Raw genomic sequence first — 21,970 nt, 5'->3', positions numbered from 1 at the left:
AAAGAATGGCACAGCAGAGGGAGGAAGACACTGGGAAGCTAACCCTGAAACACAGAGCCTTATAACTTCCAGTGTGAGGTGTTAGAAGCACTTAAAAGTGAATTTTCGGTCTGAATGTTTCATTACATTGGCTAAATGAGGAGCATCTGCTAATTCTTTCACTGCCTCCCCTGTGTTCATAGGAGGTGTTTATTTAAATGGTGATATCCCATCTACAGTCCCAGCCGGATCTTAGCTGCCTCTCATTTCTTCTAAAAACCTGGTTGTGCCAGACGGTCTTCCTAGCTTTTTTTTGGTCAAAGATTTATTTATTTTTTTCCAAGCTGTTTTCTTCTTATGTCCTGTGGCTGAGAGAGTCGGGCGGGAAGGAAATCTGGGAAATCAGAGTAGGAAGCAAGATAGAAGCTTCCATTCCTGAACCTTTCTTGTTTTTACATTGTTTCCTGGCAGCTGCGTTGGGTCGGACTTGAAAGGAATGCATTGTGTTGCTTTTTTTTTTTTCTTTTCGCAAAATCTCTAGATAAAATATAAATCAAAATTAATACAGTCAAATTATAAGCTTGGTGTGTACCGGAGCCAAAAACTGCAGCCAACACTTGGGTCTTGCGTCACCGGGCTGTGCGGTTCTGTGATGGTGCTGGATGATAATCCCGGGGAAAAATCAGTTGTTTCTCTGCCCATCCCTGTCGTGAGCGAGTCCAGAACTTTGTCTCAAGTGCTGATGCGTGCCACGTTTGTGGGATTTTGATCCTGGATGTAATCTGCTACAAAAGATGATGGTTGGTGCTTCAGGAAGCAATGTTCTTCCAGAAATTGGGTATTCCAGGAAAGGAGCAGGCTCTGGGCTGGCTCTGCTTCCCCCGGCCTCCTCGGCGCTGGTTTTGCAGTGGGAAGGAAACCTCAGAGCAAGAAGCGAACAAAAGTGCTGGGAGGCTCAGGAGTTAGGAGCTCATTCCTGTAATAGTTTTCCAAAAATGTTGCTGCTGTGTCCTGGGCTTAAATCCCTTCTCTACTCGATACTTGCGACACGGTGAGATTTGAGTCTCTTCACAGTGTTTATGACTTCCTTGTGATTCAGAGAAGGCTGCAAGACCAAGTCCTGAAGCTTTTAGCACTGTTTCATGGTACAAATGCTTTTTTTTTCCTTTACTCACTGACCTGAGGGGCTGCAAACTGAAGACTTCACCTCCAAATCTGAAAAAGCAAGCAGTGAGTTTTGCAGGGAGGTAATAAATCCTACCCTGCAATGTTATACCTGTTGTGAAGATTGTAAAGCAACTTAAAGATGTTAACCCAGTGGTGTTTTGCTCTCATATGGCAGGGAAACTGAGGCATGCAGCCGTGAAATGTGGGTTTGTGTGGAGGGGAGTAGAGCTTGTTGCAGGGGACAGCAAATGAATGAGCTGCTCTGAGCAGTGAAAAGGGGGAACGCTGTGTTTTAAGCAACATGCAGTTTGCTGAAATCAGGTAAATCCGCCTGCTCACGGCGTTTCATCAGTGCTTCGTTTACCGGTGAGCATTAGGGACACAAGGTAGGAAATCCTGCATTTTAAAACATAAACCAGCTTTCAAACTCCCTCTGCTTTGGTACTCTCTATAATGTCTCAGCAGTGGCTTTTTGCGCACGTGATTCTCTCTCAGGCATGAGTAAAGTGGCGATGAAGCTCTGCCCTGGGATTTGCAACAATTTTTCCCTCACTTCCTTAAGGCTTTGTGATTCCCTGTTTGCTTAAAAAAGACACTGGCCATTTTTTTCCGTGCTTTAAGTCAGATACCAGGAGTGTTAAAGGAAGAGGTGCTCGCCAGCGAGTAGCTGAGCAGCTGGCTACTCGCTCTGGTTTTGTTTTTTCCTTTCCTCCAGTTACCATTTTCTTTCTGAGAGCTGGCGTTTTCTCGTCTGATTCGCGAAATTCCTGGAAAATGAAGAGCTGAGCAAATCTTTCAGAGTAAGAACCAACTAAATACAGCTTAGGACTCTTTAGAAAATGACAATGCACGCCACAGGGAGGATGGAAGCATGGAAAATACAAGCTCAGGCTGGGAAATTGCTGCATGTTTAGAGCCGTGGAGCAGATAGGGGTAGGAGTTGATTTCTTTGGCTTCCCGTCTGCTGTGTAATTGTAGCCTTGGTGCAGTTGTGGCTTTGAGGTTATATTTGGTACCAGCACGCATTGGACTGGGCAGCACACGAGTTACGGTGAGTGTACTCTGTAATATAAAAAATCAATCCTGAGTGACTCTTTATTAATATATTAAAGTGATTCATGCAGATTCATCTGTTTAATAGCCCCCATGATTTGGGGAAGACGTGGAGGTTAGGGGTAGCAATTCAAATCCTCCTCCGCCAGATATTTCCTTTGAATTAGGTGTTTTTTCGGCAAAGGCTGAGATGGAAATGGTGCTTTTTGGTGCTTTTTCCCCTCTCGTCCTGCTGCGTGTGGCAGCTAACGGAGCGCCAGGCATCGCAGCGCCCGGGGCATGGTTGGAGCCCTGGGAAGATTTACATTAATCAAACACAAACAGACAGTGTAGCGTGAAGAAATTTCTATCCCGCTAGCAGCGCTCGCAAACTTAATTAGGTTATTGGGGCAGAAAAAGAAAACAGCCCCTTCACCCCTCTGGTCCTTCTTCCCCAGGGCTGGAGCAGCCTCGGAGCCGTAGGAGCTCGCTGCCCCCCTGCTCTGACCTCCCGGTTCCCTTCCTGGGATGACAGAAAGAGGTGTGCTTTCATTCTCACCCCCTTTCATGCCTTCCTCTCTCCCAAAACAATACCAGGGCTCTGTTTTCCTGCGGCCGTGTGCTTCTCAGGTGCCACGCTGGAGAGGGGCGTTTGGAAAACGCCCGCAAACAGGAGGTGTAACGTGGCACGGCTGCGAGGATCCAAGGAAGAATCTGGCTGCGAGAATCCAAACCCTTTGCTCACGTGCCTCCATGCGAGGCGGTTGCTTTGATCGGGGATCTGATTAAAAAAAATAAAAAAAAAAAGCAGGATATTTCTGCACGCAAATGCCTAGGCACACACGCAGAACGCATCTAGAGGCACCGCACACAGCTACGTGCCTTGCAGGTAGGTGTTGCTCCGTCCTTTGGCAATGCAAAAATGTTCAAATCCCAGCTCCCTGCTGGCTGCGCCGCCTGGAGCAGCTCCGCGGAGGAGGTGGGAAGAGGAGAGGTGGAGTTTGGTCCCATCCCTCGAGTGGTCAGCCGGGCAGATGCCTCCCAGGGAGGCTGGATAAAAAATAAATCGGCTTCGCAGGGGTGGTTGAGCTCCTCGAGGGGCTTGGTCTCAGCGTGGCCCCCCTGGGAATGGGCCTTTGGGATCTCCCTGTTCAGCTGTGTCTGGTGAACCAGGTAATAGCTGAGTCTTTGTTCCTTTTTTTCTGCGCTCCGTGAATATGCTGAAAGATGAGAAAATAGCTGCCTTGAATGCAGAGGAGAGGGGAAGAATTTTTCTTTCACTGTCTGTCGGAAAAAGGAGGGTGGGAAGGTTTAGGTTTTCCTCTTGGAGGGCTTTTTTTTTTTTTTTTCTTCTTCTTTCCATTCTTTTAATGGCTGCTGCGTGAACCTTAGTTACTCTTTTGTGTTTCCATTGTAAAAAATTTGCCAATTAAATATGATCGTCGGGAAGATCTGCCTCGGCATCTCAGCTGAAGAACAAAGGTTTTGACAGCTGGGAAAGAAGCCTTGGGTGTCGATGCAGGCAGCGGTACCTTCCTCCCAGTTCCCTGTGCTGGATTACGTGCACGCTAGCAGAGCCTTCTCGCCAGCAGGCTCAGGGGCTGTGCCTTGATGAGCTGAGAGCTGAGGATATTAAATCCTGGTGCTCAAGAAACCATCTTTGAGGTGCGTTTTTTTTCCTGAAAACCGTTTTGTCTGAAATTTTCCTTTTTTTTTAGGATTTTACTGTCTAATGTTTAAAAAATTAAGCAACCCACATCAGCAGAGCATCTCCAAAATGCTGCTCGGGGCAGTGCTGCTGGTGCAGGATCGAGACAGCGCTAACACAGCCACAGCCACCGGAGCTGCTAGCGAGAGCTCCTGCTGATGCAGGGCACGAAGGTTTGATGTAAAAAGGGTTTGGCATGTGCTAACCACTGCTAGGGCTTCTGTTACACACGGTGTGTCTACATTTATATATATATTTATCGTTTTTTTTGGAGTAGGTAAGCTGTAAGGTGGAGAGATGCTCATTCCCCAGGCAGGCAGGTGCGTGGGTGGCTCGGCCACCGAGAGGTGACCCCGAAATCCCGAGGGACAAATCCCAAGGGACAAATCCCGAGGGACAACCCGCAGGTATTGCAATTGGGGCCATCCCTGCGGCGCTGGAGCTGGCGGTGCCCGCAGGGAGGAGGCAGCAGGAGCTGGTGGCAGGGCAGGGGGTGGGGAAAGAGCTGATCCAGCCGCTCCCGGAGCGTCCCATAGCCCGATGAGCTCTGCACCGCTGCCACGTCTCGAGGGATTTCACTGCCATCACCTCCTGACAGCCGGTAGGTTTCCTACATGACTGATTTTTTCCTTTCTTATAGCTTTATTTGAAGAGAACCAAGAGGCAAACGCTCACACAAACACATTTGGAGACCCTTTAATAGCCGGGTGTTTGACTCATGTTGTTCTCAGGGTCTTGAGCCATTTTACAAGCAGCGTGGCTTCACTACTGTCTTTTTCTGTTGTTCCTTCCATTTTATAGTAGAAACGGGGCTTGATATTACTGTGAAATCCTAATCCTGCTGCTCCAGCCCTTTACGGTTGGTCTCTTTGGATTTATCCTGGGACTTAGATGAAGGGGAGGATGAAATGCTGGGGAGGAGAGCTGCCTGTCAGTGGTGGCTTGAATTGTTTCACTTTTCACTCCGTGTATCCCGAATCAGTCCTTTGCCTTGTGCTGTATGGGTGAGACCTGCGTTTCAGGGGAAGAGGAAGTAATGGCTCTGTGTGTCACAGACACGGCTTTGTTTTTCTTAGGCAATGCAAATAAGGTAGCTGTAACTGTAACTTCAGTGGATAGCTCAGCTAACGTCTGTGCCGTTCACTTTACATCACGCGCTTTCTTTTTTTGTAAATTCTGATGAACTGGCACATGCAGATGGGGAAATTTTCCATGGATGATTTTAAAATCAGAGTTTATACCAAGAGAGAATCCTTCCTTGGAAGTGCTGACGCGGATAACACAAAATGTTCAATTAGCTGCAAATGCTTAATTTGGTCTCAGGTAGTTGAGACTCGTGATGTCACGCTGATTTGGTCGCCCTCGGTGTTTGCATCTGCCTTAGTAAAACCAGGAGAATTAACTAAGTTAGAAGCTGAAAGGCTACGAGCTAATAATCCTCTGCACAGGTTAAGCAACAATGTGGTAATGATTTCTTGCTCCTCTCTCTGCTACTGCTTTCGTTTGCAGTGTAGTGCGTGCATCCAATTTTTCCTCGGTGTAAATTAGGCCACTGGGAGCACTTTGCCTTTGGGTAGTTGAAGATGTATTAGCTGTAAATTAGTTTATTGCAGCTGGCAAATATTTAGAAGCTTTGCAAAGGTCGTAAGGGTGAGTGTTGTCTGCACATCCTATGCAGGATGGGCGTAGTTTGACCAAAGGTTCACGACTGGGTGGGAGAAGCGAAGGCAGGGCTGAAACTGCTTCGTGGTTGAGTGCTCAGCTCTGAGCTGATAAATTCCTCCTGATGAGCCGGCAGGTCTTGGGTCTGGAGCGTTGGCGTTGGGTTTCTGGAGCGGTTGATGCACGTTAACCTTTAAAACAAGCTGCCAGGAGAATCCGAGGTAAATCCAAATGAAGGCAAGGTGCTCGTGGAGCTGGTGTTTGCCATGCTGACCACATCTGCTATAGGGGTGACATAATGACCTTCTGTGCAGTGGGGCAGACAAACTATCCTGATTCCTTTTCAATACCTAAATCCATCAGTGAGGGTGTTGCTGATCTATGTTCTGCTGTTAAGGTTTCCAAATTCCAGTAAAATCGGTATCGAGGCCAACCTGCAGCGAGCTGGGGTTGAGTCAGATAGGAGCTCGCAGTGCCAAGGAGCAGGAGGACTTAACCTTGCTGGTTCTTTTTTTAAACAGCTCGTGAAAGGCACGTTGGGAGAGAGTAAATATGTCTTAATGTGATGTTAAATACCCATAAATTTAAAACAAAAAATGGAGACAGATGGTTTGTCTCTGAAAGCTACAGAGGGAGAAAAGTCCGCTCACCTCTTGGAGTCTACACTGAAAGCTGGGTTGCGAGGGCTCAACCTGTCCTGCATCCCCTGATATTTATGTCAGGTCTCTTTCAGCAGGACCAAGGCTTCTAATTCCGAATTTTGGCAGCTACTGGAGAGCAGAACCGATTTCTTACCGGTATCCAGAGCCCAGGGTACGCGTGGGTCCCACAGGCAGCGGAGGTGCGGCGTTCCCGTGCCAGGCACTGTGCTCACTTACCAGAAATGTGAACTCTGGGCCAAATATTCAAATGGGGCTCTGAACCTTGTACATATATTTGCAAAACTTAAAGCTGGATAATTGGACTTAGTGTTACGGTCTTTTGAAAGCTACATTTCCAGTTGTATTGCATGCGCTGTTGTGTTTTTTTTTTTTTCCTCCTCCCTTTCTAATTGCTGTCTTTTGCTGTTTTCAAGCCCTGCTTCCACACAGCAGCCTTGTTGCTGCTTCCCAGCGACCACAAGCGAGGCACGGCATCAATAAGGAGCTGGGCTGGGTGCCTAATGAAATGCAAAAAGCGCCGGGGCAGCGTCAGGAGCCATCTCCCAGCCCTTCTGCATGCGCCGGGTGACAGCAGATCCCACGGCACTCGCTGGCTTCGGGTTCCTACGGTTGATTTAGGAAAATCAAATGGTCTGCCGCAGCGCCCCGCTTCCTTTGTGCCTTGCTTTGATTTTCCCGTGCATCTAACTAGAAAGCTTTTGCAGACTCCGTGTAGGAGGAGTGGTTGCAGGGAGGCGGGGAGCGGGGCTGCCTCCATTGAGCCAGCTCTGTATTGCAATTACTGGCAGGCCAAGCAAACATTTCATTTCCCCGTAATTAGCTACAGTTTACGGAGGCAGGTTAATTTGGCCCGCCACGCCCTGTCTGCGCAACAAGCCCTCTTGCTTTATGGGATTCTTCCATAGGCAAAGGGGTTTTTTAATGGATTTCAGAAAAGAAAATTAGGGAAAAAATCACAGCACCCATGTTCTGCGCTATTTCCCCCCCCCCCCCCCCCCCCCAAAGAGCTGAAGCTCAGGTTGCCAAGATTGTATGAAAATGGGGAGAAAAAGGCAATTCTGGAGCTCCTGTTATATTGTCATGCTGTGTTTATCTCAGCTGCTTTGCCTTATTTCAGCTGCTTTCCCTTCCTTCAGGGAAGCTTGGGCTCTCTGTGCCTGGGAATCTTTCTCTGTCGCCTACTTAAAAATAAATAAGCAAGAATAGTGGGTCATAACTTCTGAAATCACAAGGCTTGACCTTTCTACTGTACGTGGTCGATGCTGCTACATGCGTAATGCGAGAAAAACGTGCAGCAAATGAGTGAAGAAATCGGGGGCAGTTCTTTGCAAAGCACTGGATTTTTGTTTAATTTTTCATGACGTTTTCTGAAGGCCTTTTAGAAAATATTGGGCTTTTTTTTTTTTTTAAAAAAAGGTTTTCTTAATGTTTAATTCATTTATTTATTTATTTCCATTTCAAAGATGCGATTATGGCATTCCCGGCGGTGGAAAGCGACTGAATTAGGAACTCGTAGCCAGCCGCATTGGGAAACCAGCAGAAAATCCCCCAAATCTGGCAACCTCTCTTCTCCAGCAGTTGCTGAACCGTGTTTTGAGGGCAAACCTCATCCCCACTGCTCGACTCGTGCTTCTAGGCTCCACCTGAAGGCAGCAGGGGACACACACGAGCGTCTTGGTTTATTTATGCTCTTTTCCAGTGTCCCCCTTCCCATCTCTGGTTTGTTTGTCTGCTCCTACCCGGTCGTGGAGGCAGGAAACAATCGGTGGCCTTGTTGGAAGGCTGGAGCTTCAGGCCCCGAGATGCAAAGCTGATGCTTCTGAGCCTTGGAAGTCGGTCAGGAGCGGCAGAACAGTGCCGGCTGCTGAAAATGTCTCCGTCCCCTCCCCTTTGTAGAGTTTCTGAGGGGACTGAGAGTTCTCGCAGGGTCCTGGCTTCGGCAGCGGAGCAGCACAAAGGCCACATTGAGAATAGCTGCTGGGGAAGCCCTCCTTCCTTGCCGGCCCTGTAAATGCAGTTCTTTCTCCATGAAAAGCCCTGACATCAGCTCTTGGAAAAATCCAAGTGCTTGTGTCATGGAAAATAGCTGAGGCACTTGCTTGGGCTGGGACTGAATGAGCGGCCTGTGGATGAAACTCCTCTGGAGATGCTTTCCTTCTGCCCCTTCCAAGTGCTCCTGTTCCTAGAGAAATAGAAACCCTTCCCTCCTGGACGTGGGACAGCGAAGGGTTTGTCGGAAAGAACTAGCACGGGCTGCAGGAGACTTGGACTCTTTAATTTAGTTATCTGTTTAACAGATTTTATTGGAAGCTTCTTTAAAAGCTGAATAGATCTAACTGCAAAGTCAGATTGCCAAAAGGGAGGAGTTTTGATTTAGATGGATGTCACTACCTGCATCATCAGGAGATCCCATGGAGGCAGCATCTCCATGTTTTTGCAGTACATTTCATGAAGACCTACCTTTGCATTCTGGTTTTCTTTCATTTTAATGTTTTTTTCCCAAAATCTCCGTGGTGCTACAGTGCAGCAGCACTCCTTTAGAGCCCTGACCTTCTCTTCTTAGGCCCTCAGAAACCTGCTGGCTTTCCAGACTTGCAAAAAAAGCATCCTTTTTCCCCCTCAATTTTATCAGAACTGATCTTAATCTCATCTAAATGCTTAACTCAGCACTTCTGGCTGCCGCAGTGGTCTCTTGTATTGATCCACCAAGAAGCACGTTGATGGGCCATGGCTTTATGTTTCCTGGGTTCCTTCTGCGAAGGCAGAACTAAGCCTGCTGGCCAAGCCGTCAGTAATCTAAAGCTAATAATGCCACGAACGATTCTTCCATGAGTCATTGCGTCAGCTGGGGTTGTTGCCTTGGACTCCTACAAAAATAACACGCAAACTTTTATTGCTCAGCTGGGTTTCGCCTCCTTGTGCACTTGCTATGGTTTTAGGATCCCTACATCAGCTCTGGGTGGTCCTGGGAATCCTTTTGGTGCCCTCCATCACTCAGCTGTTACCTGCACCTTGCATTGTGCTCTGGTTGGGGTGTTTTTTGAGGAAGAAAACTGTTTTCCTCAGCTTATTTTGTCCTTTGACATGGGGAGGAGATGGTAGTGCAAAAAGACCCGATGTGTTGAATCGGTGGCATCCACAGCAGAGCTGCTGTGGTTGCAGCTGCACGTTGTGGGCAGTGCAGGGGGTTGGCAGCCTCGTGTCTGCGTTTTTTCTTGCTTGCCGGTAGTGGCCCACTTGCTGCATCTGTGTTTCTCTCGATCCGCCTGTCATTTGCTATCTCATCAGTTCCTTTTACTCGCCCGCCGCCCTACACAGAGCGCGCCTACCCCTTTTTGTGGCGGCAGAAGACTGCCTTTAGCTCTCTATGAAGGTCACATTGGTACTGCTTTTGTTCGGGTCGTGTCAGCACTCTGCCACAATACCTTTCTCAGGGCTTTTAAGCCCAGCAAACAAGTGGCTGGTGGCTATGTGCGTCTGCAGACCGGGGGAATATAAATATACAGATTTTATTTTATTATTTTTTTTCAAAATCAAGTTGTGAAACCGGTGATGTTTAAGCGAACAGGCTTCAGTCCTTCCATTGCAGGATCTCTTTGGGGACAGATGAGGAAAAGGAGAGGAGGATCCAGCTCTACCACCCAAAAATAGAGGGGGCAGCTGACCAATTCTGTCCCCAGCATCCTATTGCCTCGTCACTTGGTGCAAAGCTGCTGAAGTAGGATGTAATTTTAAATAGCTACGCTTTGGGGCTTTTATTCGGGGCGAGGATAAAACTTCACCTTTGGTTTTCCTCTTCTAAGTGTGCGGACAAGACGAATGACCTGTAATTATTTCTCATCTCTCTTGGGTTTGGGGTAGTTGGGTGCCTTTGTTTCTTCTTTTTTCCAAATGCAGGATTCTCTCAGAGGGTTGGTCGGCAACGAAGCAACGCCTTATTTAAATGAAACTAATAAAGCAAGGAAGGAGCTTCTATTGCAACTGTTCGTCTCCTAATTAAAGATTAGTTCCGTCAAGCAAGCAGTTTTGGGCTGTTCTCTTTTGTGTGGGTTTCACAACATTTCTTACTCATCTCAGCACAAGTTGTAGTAATTTAGGCTTCCACCGAAATACACACAAGCTTCATTTCAGGCATGTGAGTAGTCCTGCTGAAGTAAAGGGAACTAAAGTTAGGCACATGAGTAAATATTTCCAAGGTTGAGGCTCTCATCTGAATCTAAATATTTTTTTCTTTGATCAGGTTTTGAGATAGCAAATACTTGAAATCGAGCAACGTTTTAGCATGGGAGGGGAAAAAAAAAAAAGGCAAAACAACAACAAAAAACACACCAAGAAACCCAACATGGTTATCTGAGCGCTGTGCTATTTATGGGCAGATATATTTTCAACCTCCAGGGCTGGAATGGAATGCTTTGGGCTGCAGGGAGCTGGGAATCCTTCCTCGCTCTGCTGTGTTTTGACACACGAGGTCTTAAAACTATCTTTTTTTGCTCTTGGCTCGAAGGTAGCTCTTAGGCAGTGGTCCAGTACTGAGTGGAGCATGCATGTGTGAGCTAACTTGGGGAAGTGTAACTTTTAATCCGCAGTGGTACTGGTTGTAGGTACATTTTTTCTCACTTGGCTTTCCGGTAAATAGATTTTACTAATGCAGCATGACTAACAAGCCATACTTTTCGTAATTTGATGCATTTAAATTGCTGAAATTATTTGACCCAGTATTTTAAAAACAGAATGTGACTTGGCTTTTAATTGTTCCTGGTATTTGGGAGTCGAGCGAGTGGAACAGCTTGTTTGAAAATGTGCTGATGTTCATCACTTATCAGACAAAATGTCTACGGGGTTTTATCGTGGAGCCTAAACTTGCCAGCTTGATCTGGAATTAAAGCTCCAGCTGCTAACCGCGCCCTGCCGTGCCTGCAGCCTGCCTGGTGTTTGCAGCAGTGGGTGAAATCCATTTAATATGTTGTAAATGGTGCTGAATGAAATAAAGCAGTGAGGGGAGGCTCGCTACGACTTCCCGGCTTAATGTGGTGTCCCAGTGAAGGTCGGTGGCACTGGGACACAAAGAGCCATGGAAGAAATTCATGGGGGGCTCTGTTGTGTGCTCTGTGCTCCGTTTATCCAGTGGCACCGTGCCATGGTGTGTGAGGGATGCAGTGACGGGGACATCTTCAGCTGGGAAATGTCAGGTCGCGTTCTGCTAGGGCTTGGGGAAGAGAAAGGGAGCTTCTCCTGACTGGCGTGGATCTTACAGGTGTATTTATACTCTCAGCTGCCTCTTCCATCTCTCATTTCTGTGGCTTCACGCCTCGGTGGGCTGGAGCTGTTGCAAGCCTTGGAGGGGAGTTTTTTGGGGGTCTTCACCTCCAGCCCAACCAGCCCTTTCCTTTGCTGGCAGCTTCACCCAGCACCTCTGTAGCCACGCTGGGTGCAGGATCATCAGGGGACAGGGACTTCTCTGCTCCCCCTTAACGTCAAAGCGCAGGAAGAAATCCTGAGGATTTCAGCTGGGACAAGAATACAGCTTGAAAAAACTTCGGTGTTTCCTTTATAAATAACATCAACAGCTTGTGTACAGTAAGTTGAAACGCTGATCGGAACTTCTAGACCTCAAAAATCCATCATCTGTACTTGGTGCTTGAACACATAGTAAATAGCTCGGAACCAACCAAAACAGTGCAGCAGGGAGCTAATTTTGCTTTGGAAATGCTTTCTTTTGCTGTAGGATCTTAAGCCTGGAGTTCTGGGTGCTTGAGAAGGAAGCCTATGGAATAAAGGTTTTCCCCATCAAAGTATTTGTTAGTGGTGCTAGGAAATTTTTATGCAACTCACAAGCAAGTGCATTAGATTAAAAAAAAAAAAAAAAAAAAAGTATAATCTTAACCATCTTTCCCTGCCTTTGAAGGGATGATGGTTTGTCTGCCCCTGGGTTTCTTTGTTTTCCTTTCTGCTCTTTGAAAGCGACGCGTGGTTATTGCTGCATCTGCTCACCGTGCGGCATTCGGGCCGGCTTGGCCTGGGATGACTTTTGTTTTGCTTTGCTTTGGGCTTTTTGGGCTTTTGTCCCGCACGGAGCAGCTCTTTGCTGCCCAGGATCCACAAACGGCAGGGCTGGGTGCTGGGGCTTTGCAGATGGAGCAGCGCGAGGAGAGGCTGCGCTCACAGAATTGCCTGGGTTGGAAGAGACCTCAAGATCATCGAGTCCAGCTCGCTGCACCTTGCTTATCCGAAGCCGTGGATTTCCCAGCTTCTGAGGTGAAAACAATGATTCCTGGCTTTTCGTGGGGGAAGAAGAACCAGCAATTCAGTGGAGTCTGGGTCCACCTTTCCTTTAACCGAGAAACTTCACCCATCGGTTCCTACAGCTCATATCATCCAACCTATCCATCCCCGTGGTTTTGAAGCCATCGGTGCGTTTCAGCTGCGTTTGCTGCTGCTCTCTAAGAGATGGCAGGAGTCTGGCTGCGTGTAGTTATTGTCAGCAGCAGGCACAAACCACTGCCAGTGTCATCGGAGTTTCTCTTGCCTCGTGTGTCATCGGGTGCTCATCTCCGAGCCTTGCGTAGGGGCTCGGCGAGCATGAGCTGGCCAGAGCTTCGTCTCCCTGCAGTTAAGTTGTTCTTGGAAGCGAGGGATTACGTTGGGTGCTTCTTCTCTGTATCCAGTTATGTTTTCCAGGTAATCGGGAAGGAGTTCGCAGCTCTCAGCCCGTGCTGCTCCTGGCTGGGCCGCTCAGCGTGGCACCGAGGACAGGAGGACGGGAGGTGCTCCTCCTTGGAGAAAGGAGCCTGAAACCCGAGGTGTGCGTTGGGGCAGGCTTGTGGGCAGTGCTCGAGGCATCTGTGTTGTAATGCTGGAGGTGCTCCTGGGGAGCGCTTTGCTTCTGCCCGTTGGAGCAGCTTGGTTGGGCAAGGCTCAGCTCAGCTGGATGCGGTTGGAGGTGGTGCCTTTGGGAGCGTCCTGCTCCGGTGGCAGGTTTGTTTTCAGCTGAGGAATAGTGTTCTTTACTAAATAGGTCAGCTAAAAAAAAAAAAAAAAAAAGGCATTTAATGCCCTGTTAACTTCTGCGGTATTAGATTTGTTTTTAGTTGAGTCTCCTCCTGACCCTCACCTCGTTGCTTTTTGGAAAGCCTACGTAAACAGGAAAACCCAAGTGCAGTAAGGATAACTAGTGCATAGGGGGGAATTATCAGCTACAAGTGTAGATGTACTTGTTGAGAACAAAAGGTGATTGATCCTTTTTTCGTCAGTACAGGTCTAAATGTTCGTATTGCTTTCCAGCCAAAGGACCTGAAAAACATTTAACAAGTAGCCATGGCGCAGCTAAATTTCTGAAAAGTTTTGAGAATAAAGAGTTGTTTTAAAAAAGCTGAGCTTGGTACCTTAATTTAGGTGGTGTACACCTTGCTCTGTCATTTTTTTGGTGATAATTCAAGGGGAAAAAATCCCGGTGTGATGTCTTACTTGGTTTTATACGTGTTATGTATTAATTAAAAAATGCATATACACATCTGCCTCCCTTTAACTCAGAGTTCCTGTTGCTTATGTTCTTTGTGCGTCCCAGAAATAATATTTGGAAGAGTTAATAGAATTTCTGCTTTACTTTGTGCTGCTGTACTTGTCTCAAATTTGGCAAGTTCCTAGTTTCATGAAAATAGTTCGAGGTCTTGTTAGGAGACGTCAGCGTGAGCTCCGATATTCCTGGACACCACGGAACCCACGTGGGAGGGACGTAATGGGAATGTTGCAGCTCCAGGAGAATTTTCAGTGGGATTTTGGGCTTTCTTGGACACCAGAACAAAAAAAAAAAAATCAAGTTATAGTAATTTGTATTGTATGGAACTAGTTGTTAGGAGAGGAAGGCGATCCATGAGCTGCTACGCTCTGATGAGGAAGGCCTACTGGACACGGGATTTGGCGGCACGAATTCAGCTTCTGTTCTTTGTTCTGTTTGAAACCTTAATCTTGATAATTTTTTGCCTAGTTGAATCAATGAACTAATAATTTGCTGATGCAGAAGAAGAGAAAAGCCTTGGTTGTTCTCTTTGGAAGACATTACAGAGGTGTAAAATAACTTTGTATTTAAGAATAATTGTTATCAAGCATAATATTGAGAACCAAAAATCAAAGACAGTTCATTAAACTTGTTGTTTCTTCTTTTCAGGTTTCCTCTCAAAAAACCTACAAGGTGAGTAGCTGCAGCTTAATTTTTTATCTATATTACAAATTACGGTACAGCATTTTTGAAGGAGGAATGGGGCTTGAGATGGGCAGAGAAACGATGCTGTGCTGGTGCATGATGTGCAGACACTTGCTTCGGGGGCTGTGGGGTGGGTATTCTAAGTCTTTTTGCATCTCTAAACATTTACTGTTTGGTGGGAGAGGAGGTGGAGTTAGGACTTGAGGAGGTTTTTCAGTCTGTAACTATTCTGAGGGAGATCATTTTTCCCCTTGACCTCGCTCTGGGAAGAAATTCAGAGCTGAACCTAATGTGTGCCTTCTTATCTAGATGGCCTTAGAGGTCGTTCCCAACCTAAATGATTCTGTGATTCTATGATCCAAACTTCTTGTTAGCAAACAGAACTAGTTAAGGTTATTTCCAGAACTAGTTAAGGTTGAGCAGTGCTTTTGTGGCGTGATAGTCAGGATCATCTGCTTTGCTTTGACGCAGACACGGCAGCATTCTGAGCAGAGAGTCTCCAGCTGACAAGAAGCAGAAGGTTGAACGCTGCAGCAGCACACACGACTTTGATCCGACAGGTAAAGCCTTAAAACTTCACGGCTGAAGATCTGGGCTTTGATTTGAAAAGTGCTGGGGATTGGAATGGAACCGGTTTTAATGTGTCAACAAATGTGGTTTGTGAGAGTCGTGCTCTTCTGTGCTTGCAAAGCCCTCCGGAAGCATGCAGGCATTGAAATGAATACAGGCTTGCTTTACAACGTGCTCATCGACAAAGTCGCTGTTAATTATGCAAGAATAAACCTAGATTAGTGGTATCAGTGAGTAATTATACCTCCTTCCTCTTTCAGAAAAGTTAGTCTGAAATTTCAGGAGGCCAATACTGTAATTAGTTGTGAGTAGTTCCCTGGCTGTTTTAGTACAAAAAAGTGTGAAATCTGAGACCTTATAGACTCGACTAGCTCTGGTATTCCTTGTAAATTTTTTCTGAAGTTTAGTGGATTTTCAACCATCTCTGCAGAGGGAATTTGTGCTTTCTGACATGCTGTATTTTAAGATGAACTTCTGTTTTTTTCAAGGATATGCTATCCTATTTTTTAACCTTCTGAAAGGTTGGATCTGGGTCAGCTTGGTCAACCTGTCCAGTGCTGTCATGGAAATTAGGATGCATGCAGGGATTCTTCCTTCCCTCTGCGAAACACTAACCCAGTGACTACTGTGTGTGTTCATGAAATGCATGACAGGCTCTTGCCTGAGCCTCCTGGCCCCATGCAATGTGCTTTTTTCATGTCTGTGCATTCTGCTGTTTAGCCCAGTGATTTCCCTGGGGCTTGTGGAAGAGACAAGAGTTGAATCTAAAGGTTGTAGAACTTGTAGAATGTGTTTTTGCACAAGGCATTTGAAGCTGATGTTTATAAACCGTCCTGTTCGTTAATGCTTCCTGCCACTAGCTGCATGACTCCTTCCTAGTGTGCACAAAATAAATTAAAATGGGCTTTTAACATTATGTTTAAAAAAAAAAAAGTCCTTTAAGGGAGAGAACCTAAATTAGTGGTTGTCTTCTTTTCCTTAGTCCTTGGGAATACATAACATAAAATTATGTTGGCTGGGGGAGGTCTCGGGCTCTGAAGTTGGTTTGCAGAAAGAATTCTTCAGAAGCAAACTTCAGGAATCTTCTCATCTTAAATTGATGAAAGTAATTCCGATTCGAGAGCTGCTACCTGGCACCACTGTACAATGGTTATGATGTGGTCTAACGGATGAACTCTGTACTGTAGCCTTCATAAAATTCCTTTCTTTTTAAGGGGTAAATTCAGAATGCTGAACCACTGTGCACATGTTTATTACTTACTCTGGAGGTGAATGTTACCAGAGTTTCTATGCTTGGACTGTTTTTTATCCAGAATATTTTCTGTAGTTCGTAGCCAAGAACTTCTTTTATTGTCTCAAATCCTGTAATAGATTCTTTGTGGTGTTACCTGTGTCTTCATGCTTGTATTATTCACCCCTTATTCCAAGTGTTTCGCCTACGTTTTGTTCACATCCTATTTGTGTTTTGCACGATTTAACCTAATAAATCAGTCTGTGTTTTTCATTGATTTTTTTTTTCTCATGTTTGGTCTCCATATTTTCTATATCTCTTTCTCCTTTTCTCCTGCTCTCGTGCAGATAGCTCCTCCAAGAAGACAAAGTCTAGTTCGGAGGAGAGTAGATCCGAGACGTATGGTAAGCTAAAGCAGCCGCTGCAAGCCTTGCACCTTTGCAGTCTGCTCCATGCTTTCTGTCTGTGCACCCGAGGCTTTTATCCTTTACGTGATCCGCATGGTTGGCTCTGCAGCAAGGAGTGGGAAACTGGGTTTACGTGTTGCTTCAGTGTATCAGCTTGTAGTTCTTGTAGTGGCTGGAAACTAACCCGTACATGGCAAGCACAGGCTGGCACCTATGTTCTCCTGTTCTCCGTTCCTAACTGGGAAAACCTGGTGGGGCTGCTGTTCTTGGAGATCTTGTGCCACCGAGTGTTTTTGGCATTGTGCGAAGACACGGCTCGTGCTGGACTGCAGCAGAGATTTTGTAGTTGGAGAAAAGTCTGGGTCTTGCTCTAACTGTAGAGGTTAATCTGGGTGAGCTGGTAACTCGTATTTTGCATTATCTGTAGAGGATCTTTTGTCAATTTATTTTTATTTTTCACAGAAGTGAAAAAAACATACTTGAAAATATTTTTTTTTAAATGTGAGAATGTGAACTTAAATCATTCCTCATATGAATTTAACCGTTCTTCATTCCAAAGTGGGGCTAACTTCCCTGGTGCTCCTGTATTACTCTATTACTGTGTAGTGAGCATGTAGGCTGGAACAAATTGGCGTATAACAATTTGGGATAGGAGTAGCTCCACATCATTATGTTGCCAGCACACCTTGAGCGGTGCTGCTGGAAAGAGTGCACCAAATGGAGCCTGTTTGCTCATCCGCCCTTCTTCACCTTACATCAGAGACGTCAGTCTTTAGACTGTGACACTCTCTCCATCCTACCTTTATGCCAATGACCTGTTGAATTTGTGATCCCTATTTGTTCTGGTATTTAAGATAGTCTGTGATATCTTCCGATTTTTCTCCTGTTGATAATTTTGCTTGCTGCATAACCTTCTGCGGGCTTTTGGACAGAGGCACCGACTCTTCCAGTATCAGTTTTATTATTTCACTAGAATAAAACTGCCAGGTGTTACTGTGAACCAACATCATAAACCAGCTGTGTAACACGAAATGATGCTGGTGTAGCTCTGATTGGAAGGAACATTGGAAAAAAAAAAAGCAAAACAAGCAACAAATGTGTAGTTTTCTCAACCACTACAGCCCTTCAATTGACACGGCTTAGGGAGGTGTGTCTGTTCCTTCTGTCAGATCTCTCTTAACTTTCCCTGGAATTTGGAATCACATTTCTTATTAAAAACAACCCAACCGACCACAGCCAACCAACCAAACGGGGTAATACGACAGTTATGCTCCTCGGGGTGTGAGACTTCCACAGAGACTGCAAACAGGTTTGGAGAGAGCTTCGGTAGGGCTGGAAACTCATCCCAGAGAGACCTGGCCTGCTGCAGCTTACGTCTTCCTCCTCAGAAACAACAAACAAGGAAACAACCTGCTCAGAAAGCATGTAGTTTGGGATGTTTCTGATGAGCTTATGCTGAATCCCTTAGTTCTTCCCTTCGCCAGGTTGGTGCTGGCTGGGGACAGCGCAGGTTGACTAGCTCCCCATGGCTTGAACCTTCATTAGGTTTTGCCTCACGCTGCTTACCCATAATATACTGGAGGTGCTGTCAGACTATTCTAGTTTAATTACAGGAAACATTTGGTATGCTTAATGGAATGTATCTGTGTTTATACTTCTCCCTCAGTCTGTACAGTGTCCTGGTTTTTCATGTATGGCAGAAAGAAACACGACTTCCGAACTTAAGCCTTCACTTCCCCCAAAGTTTCCTGCAGATGCTCTGTCCGTGTCCAGTATCTATGGGAGCAGTTTCCACTCATCCTTCCTTTCCAGTGGCCTTTTCTGTTGTGGACCTTGCCCTGCCTTTTGTCTCTACCCTCTCCTTTTCCCAGGTTCTGTGGTATGTGTAGAGAGCTTTGCTGTTTGCTTTGGAAGGGACCAAAATATTTAAAGACCTGCAAGTGGAAATACTGTACTGATATTTTTCTTGCTGGTGACTGGATGGTTACTGGCTCTTTTTTGGCTAGCCCTTGGAAGGTGACTAATAGAAAAGTCTTGAATGACAGCAGAAAAAGGAGGTGTGGCTCCGTGTGTTTGTTCTTACCTCTCAAAATTCTTAATTAAGGAGCAATAGGCCTGAATTCAAAGAATATAAGTGGCTTGGCTGGGGAGAGTGGTTAGGTAGGGAAATTGTTCTGATAGACAGAAGTTGATTTATAGTCGTATCAAACTTAGAGGGAGGTATTTTCTCCCATAAATCCAACCATCTCGTATCTGTGTACTCAACAAGGTCTAGCTGATGAGAAGAGAGATTGAGCGTAATTTCAGGTATGCTGTAATTAACTAATTAGTGCTATAACCATCCACAATGCTTGACACCTCTTTCTTGAAATAGAATTCCCATCTCTTAAACAAACTTGAAAATTGATTATAGCTTCGGGGGTGAGAGGTTAGATATTGGTTACTTGCTCCCTAAAGATACCTTCCTTTATATTTACTAATTATAAGTTTCTGACTCCGATGCTGGACCAGACCTTCTGCATACTCTTCCACATGTTGCCTCCAACTTTGGGGCAGGTTTTTAGCTCTTTTTTTGTTTTGCAAATCCAGATTTTGCCCCTGTTGACATGTGTTTAAATCGAACCCTGCAGAATCTGTCCTTACTCTTCCTGTTTTGTTCCTCGCAGTTCTTGTCAGCCTTGTGTCTTTATGTTGTGACCATTTTTCCAGCCTCTTAAAAGGACTCTGGGGAGCCCCTCATCGCTCCCCTTATAATAGCCAGAAACGGCTCGGAGTGCAAGGGGCACTCGACCACAGGGATTGAATGTGTCGTTGCCATGGGAGCAGATAGTCCTATTTTTAATGGTTAAAATACATTGTTCTTTTCTTCTAGAAAGGTTACCAAGCTTTGTTTTATGAATGGTTTTCAGTGCCATTGTTATTAGCAGCCTTATCAGGACATTATATGCTGCAGTAATTTCCAACAGGATAGTTTCTGCTCAGGCTTTACATGACTTCTGTTACCAAGTTAGTGGAAGAATCTGAAGAATGCTGCAAATATGTCATTTGGTATGAAGAACATGGTGATAACTCGAATGAAGTGAAATGCAGAATTTCATCCGATGAGAAATTGTCGTTATAAAAGCCGATAGTTTTATTTATTTTGTGGAGCAGGGTTTCTGGAAATCTTTGATGGAAATAAAGCCTCCCAACTGAAGTGAAACAGTTGGACAGTCTCAAAACCCCAAGGAGTTTGTTTTTGTTTATTGAATGATTCATTTCAAATCACTATATTAAATTGCATTTTCCCATTGTGGCCTCATGCCTCCAGGGAGGTTAGAGTTCACGAGGCTCCTCCCGTGCAGTGTCCCACACAGTTTGATCAGAGGAAAAGCCCCATTATGTTATGGGAGATGTAATTCATGGCTCCATTCTCTCTTGTGAGTTAGGTTTTCAGAACAAACTCCTGCTGTATTTGTTATGCCCTGCTGGGGAATTGAAATTTCGTATTTAACTGAATAGCTTCAAAATATTTAGGATCCGTAGAGAAGAAGATGAATGGTCTCTTAACTGAAGAAGTTCACGGACATTCAAAATGTCTCTGTTGGGACAGTTGAGACAGACATTTTCACCACCATGTGTAAGTGACCTTGAGAGGCTGGGACTTTACCCTTTCCTGCTACCCAACAGGCTCACTTGTAAGGGGGCTGGAGAAGTGGCCACAACGTCTCGGAGGGAATAGTGCCACCTATTGAAGAGCTGATCGTTTCAGTTTTTCCTCTAATTCCTTTTTTCTGAGACTGGTAATTTCTAACAGCTTCCACTTCTAATCTTAAACCTCTAACTACAGCTAGTAGCAGCTGATGCAGTTAGCTGCTTTGCTGCACTCATGGCTTGAGTAACAAACAGGTTTGGGGAATTGCAATATGCATGAAGATGAAAAAGGATTTTTAAGATTTTTTTTCTTCTACAAAATTTTATGAATCCACTCAAAATACAAATGTCCAATTTTTTTTTTGTACTTAAAGCACAGTCACAGTGATGTTTCCTTATTTCAAGGTACTGTCATATGAAAGTGCATATGGGACTAAGATAATTATTGATTTGATTTGAATGTTGTCGATGAGCTCCTTTGACCTTGTAACTTTTCTTAAGCTTCAGCTGGAAAAAAAATGAAATACCTTGGTAAAGTTCTTCAAAAAGAAAGACTCATGATTTCCATCCAGGAAACAGTGAGAATTGGAACACCCAGGCAAGGAATGAATGAATCGTGCACCAAAAGCTGATTGCCACTTGCTAACGTGGGCTCTTCGGTGTTGCACCGACCTCGTAGACTTTACTTGAAGAGGGTGAAGTTGCTGCTCAGTGTTTTAAAGCACGAGTTCCTGGAGGTACTTGTGATATCGAGGCATGGCAGTAACAGCTGCTGAAAACCTCACGCTGTGTGTCACTGGGCTCTGGGTGGTTTGTGCCATTCCAGGGTGTCTAATGAGGTGCTCAAGGTACCAGATCTGGGTGATGCAAACACCACGGCTCTGCTCTTAAAGTTCCCCCACGAAGCAGATTTCAGGTGGAATGTGTTTTATACCGAAAGAACAGAAGTGAGCGAATGACTGGTTTGCTGGGGAGGTCCTGTGTGGGTCTGTCCCCACCACAGAGCACTGGAAGAGCACTGGGAGCTGCTCTTTTTGGGTTACCTGCCTCAGCCTGGCACTGCTATTGAAGCTGCCCTGGTTCTGCAGGCAGCGGTACCTTCAGAAAACTTTCACATTCATTAAAATCACCGTAAAGCTGCTGCGTATCTCCGTCAAGCATGGTGTCTCAGCTGGCCTGTGTGGTCCTCACTGTTTTGTGTTAAACCCTTTTATATCATGTTAGGGAAAGGGCTAAGTGCTTATTTCTGATCTGAGGTGAACAAATACAGGAAAAAGGCAATCCTGGAATAATTTGGGTTTTGTTACCTAATTTCTGTTACCTTCCCATTGTCAAATTAAAAGGCGGTCTTGGGTGGAATTGAGACCTGTGGTTTGAAACTGTTTAATTCGATCATTCCTAGAACTGAAGCCATCCTCTGTAAGGCCAGCTTTTGTTGCGTCTCCTAACGCACTGCCTCTGCCTTGGCATCACGTTAATTCCGGGAGGGAGCTTATCAGTAGCCTAGATCCAAAGGTTGTTGGTGCTGGTAAAGAGAGAAATTCCGTGGAAGAGCAGCGAGTACACAGGGCTATGCTGTGCCTTTAAGCAAGGAAAGTTCTTATGAGTCAAAAGATTAGTTAGTGTCTTACTCATAAAACCTGCACGTCTGGCAGCAAGGTTTAAAACGAGCTGTTTTTATGAAATAGCATATGTTCTCTTTCCCACACCCCGCCCTGG

The 21,970-nt window shown here is 45.6% G+C and overlaps 1 protein-coding gene across 5 annotated transcripts in view; it reads left to right on the top strand.

The window, feature by feature from the left end:
* The window catches only part of ARHGEF12 (Rho guanine nucleotide exchange factor 12), a 74,212-nt gene that overhangs the window by 15,901 nt on the left and 36,341 nt on the right, over nt 1–21,970 (top strand). For 2 of the 5 annotated variants that reach the window (XM_068659029.1, XM_068659027.1), the window contains 3 exons: nt 14,375–14,398; nt 14,882–14,970; nt 16,559–16,615. In XM_068659029.1, the coding sequence (XP_068515130.1) occupies nt 14,375–14,398; nt 14,882–14,970; nt 16,559–16,615 (170 nt within the window). Of the gene's footprint in view, nt 1–14,374; nt 14,399–14,856; nt 14,971–16,558; nt 16,616–21,970 lie in introns of those variants that run through there. The other 3 variants (XM_068659031.1, XM_068659028.1, XM_068659032.1) reach the window with 2 other exon arrangements.

The sequence above is a fragment of the Anas acuta genome, chromosome 23, assembly GCF_963932015.1.
Source record: "Anas acuta chromosome 23, bAnaAcu1.1, whole genome shotgun sequence".
Classification (NCBI taxonomy): Eukaryota; Metazoa; Chordata; class Aves; order Anseriformes; family Anatidae; genus Anas; species Anas acuta.
Note: the sequence above shows the minus strand (reverse complement) of the source record. Positions and strands in the feature narration are given on the sequence as shown.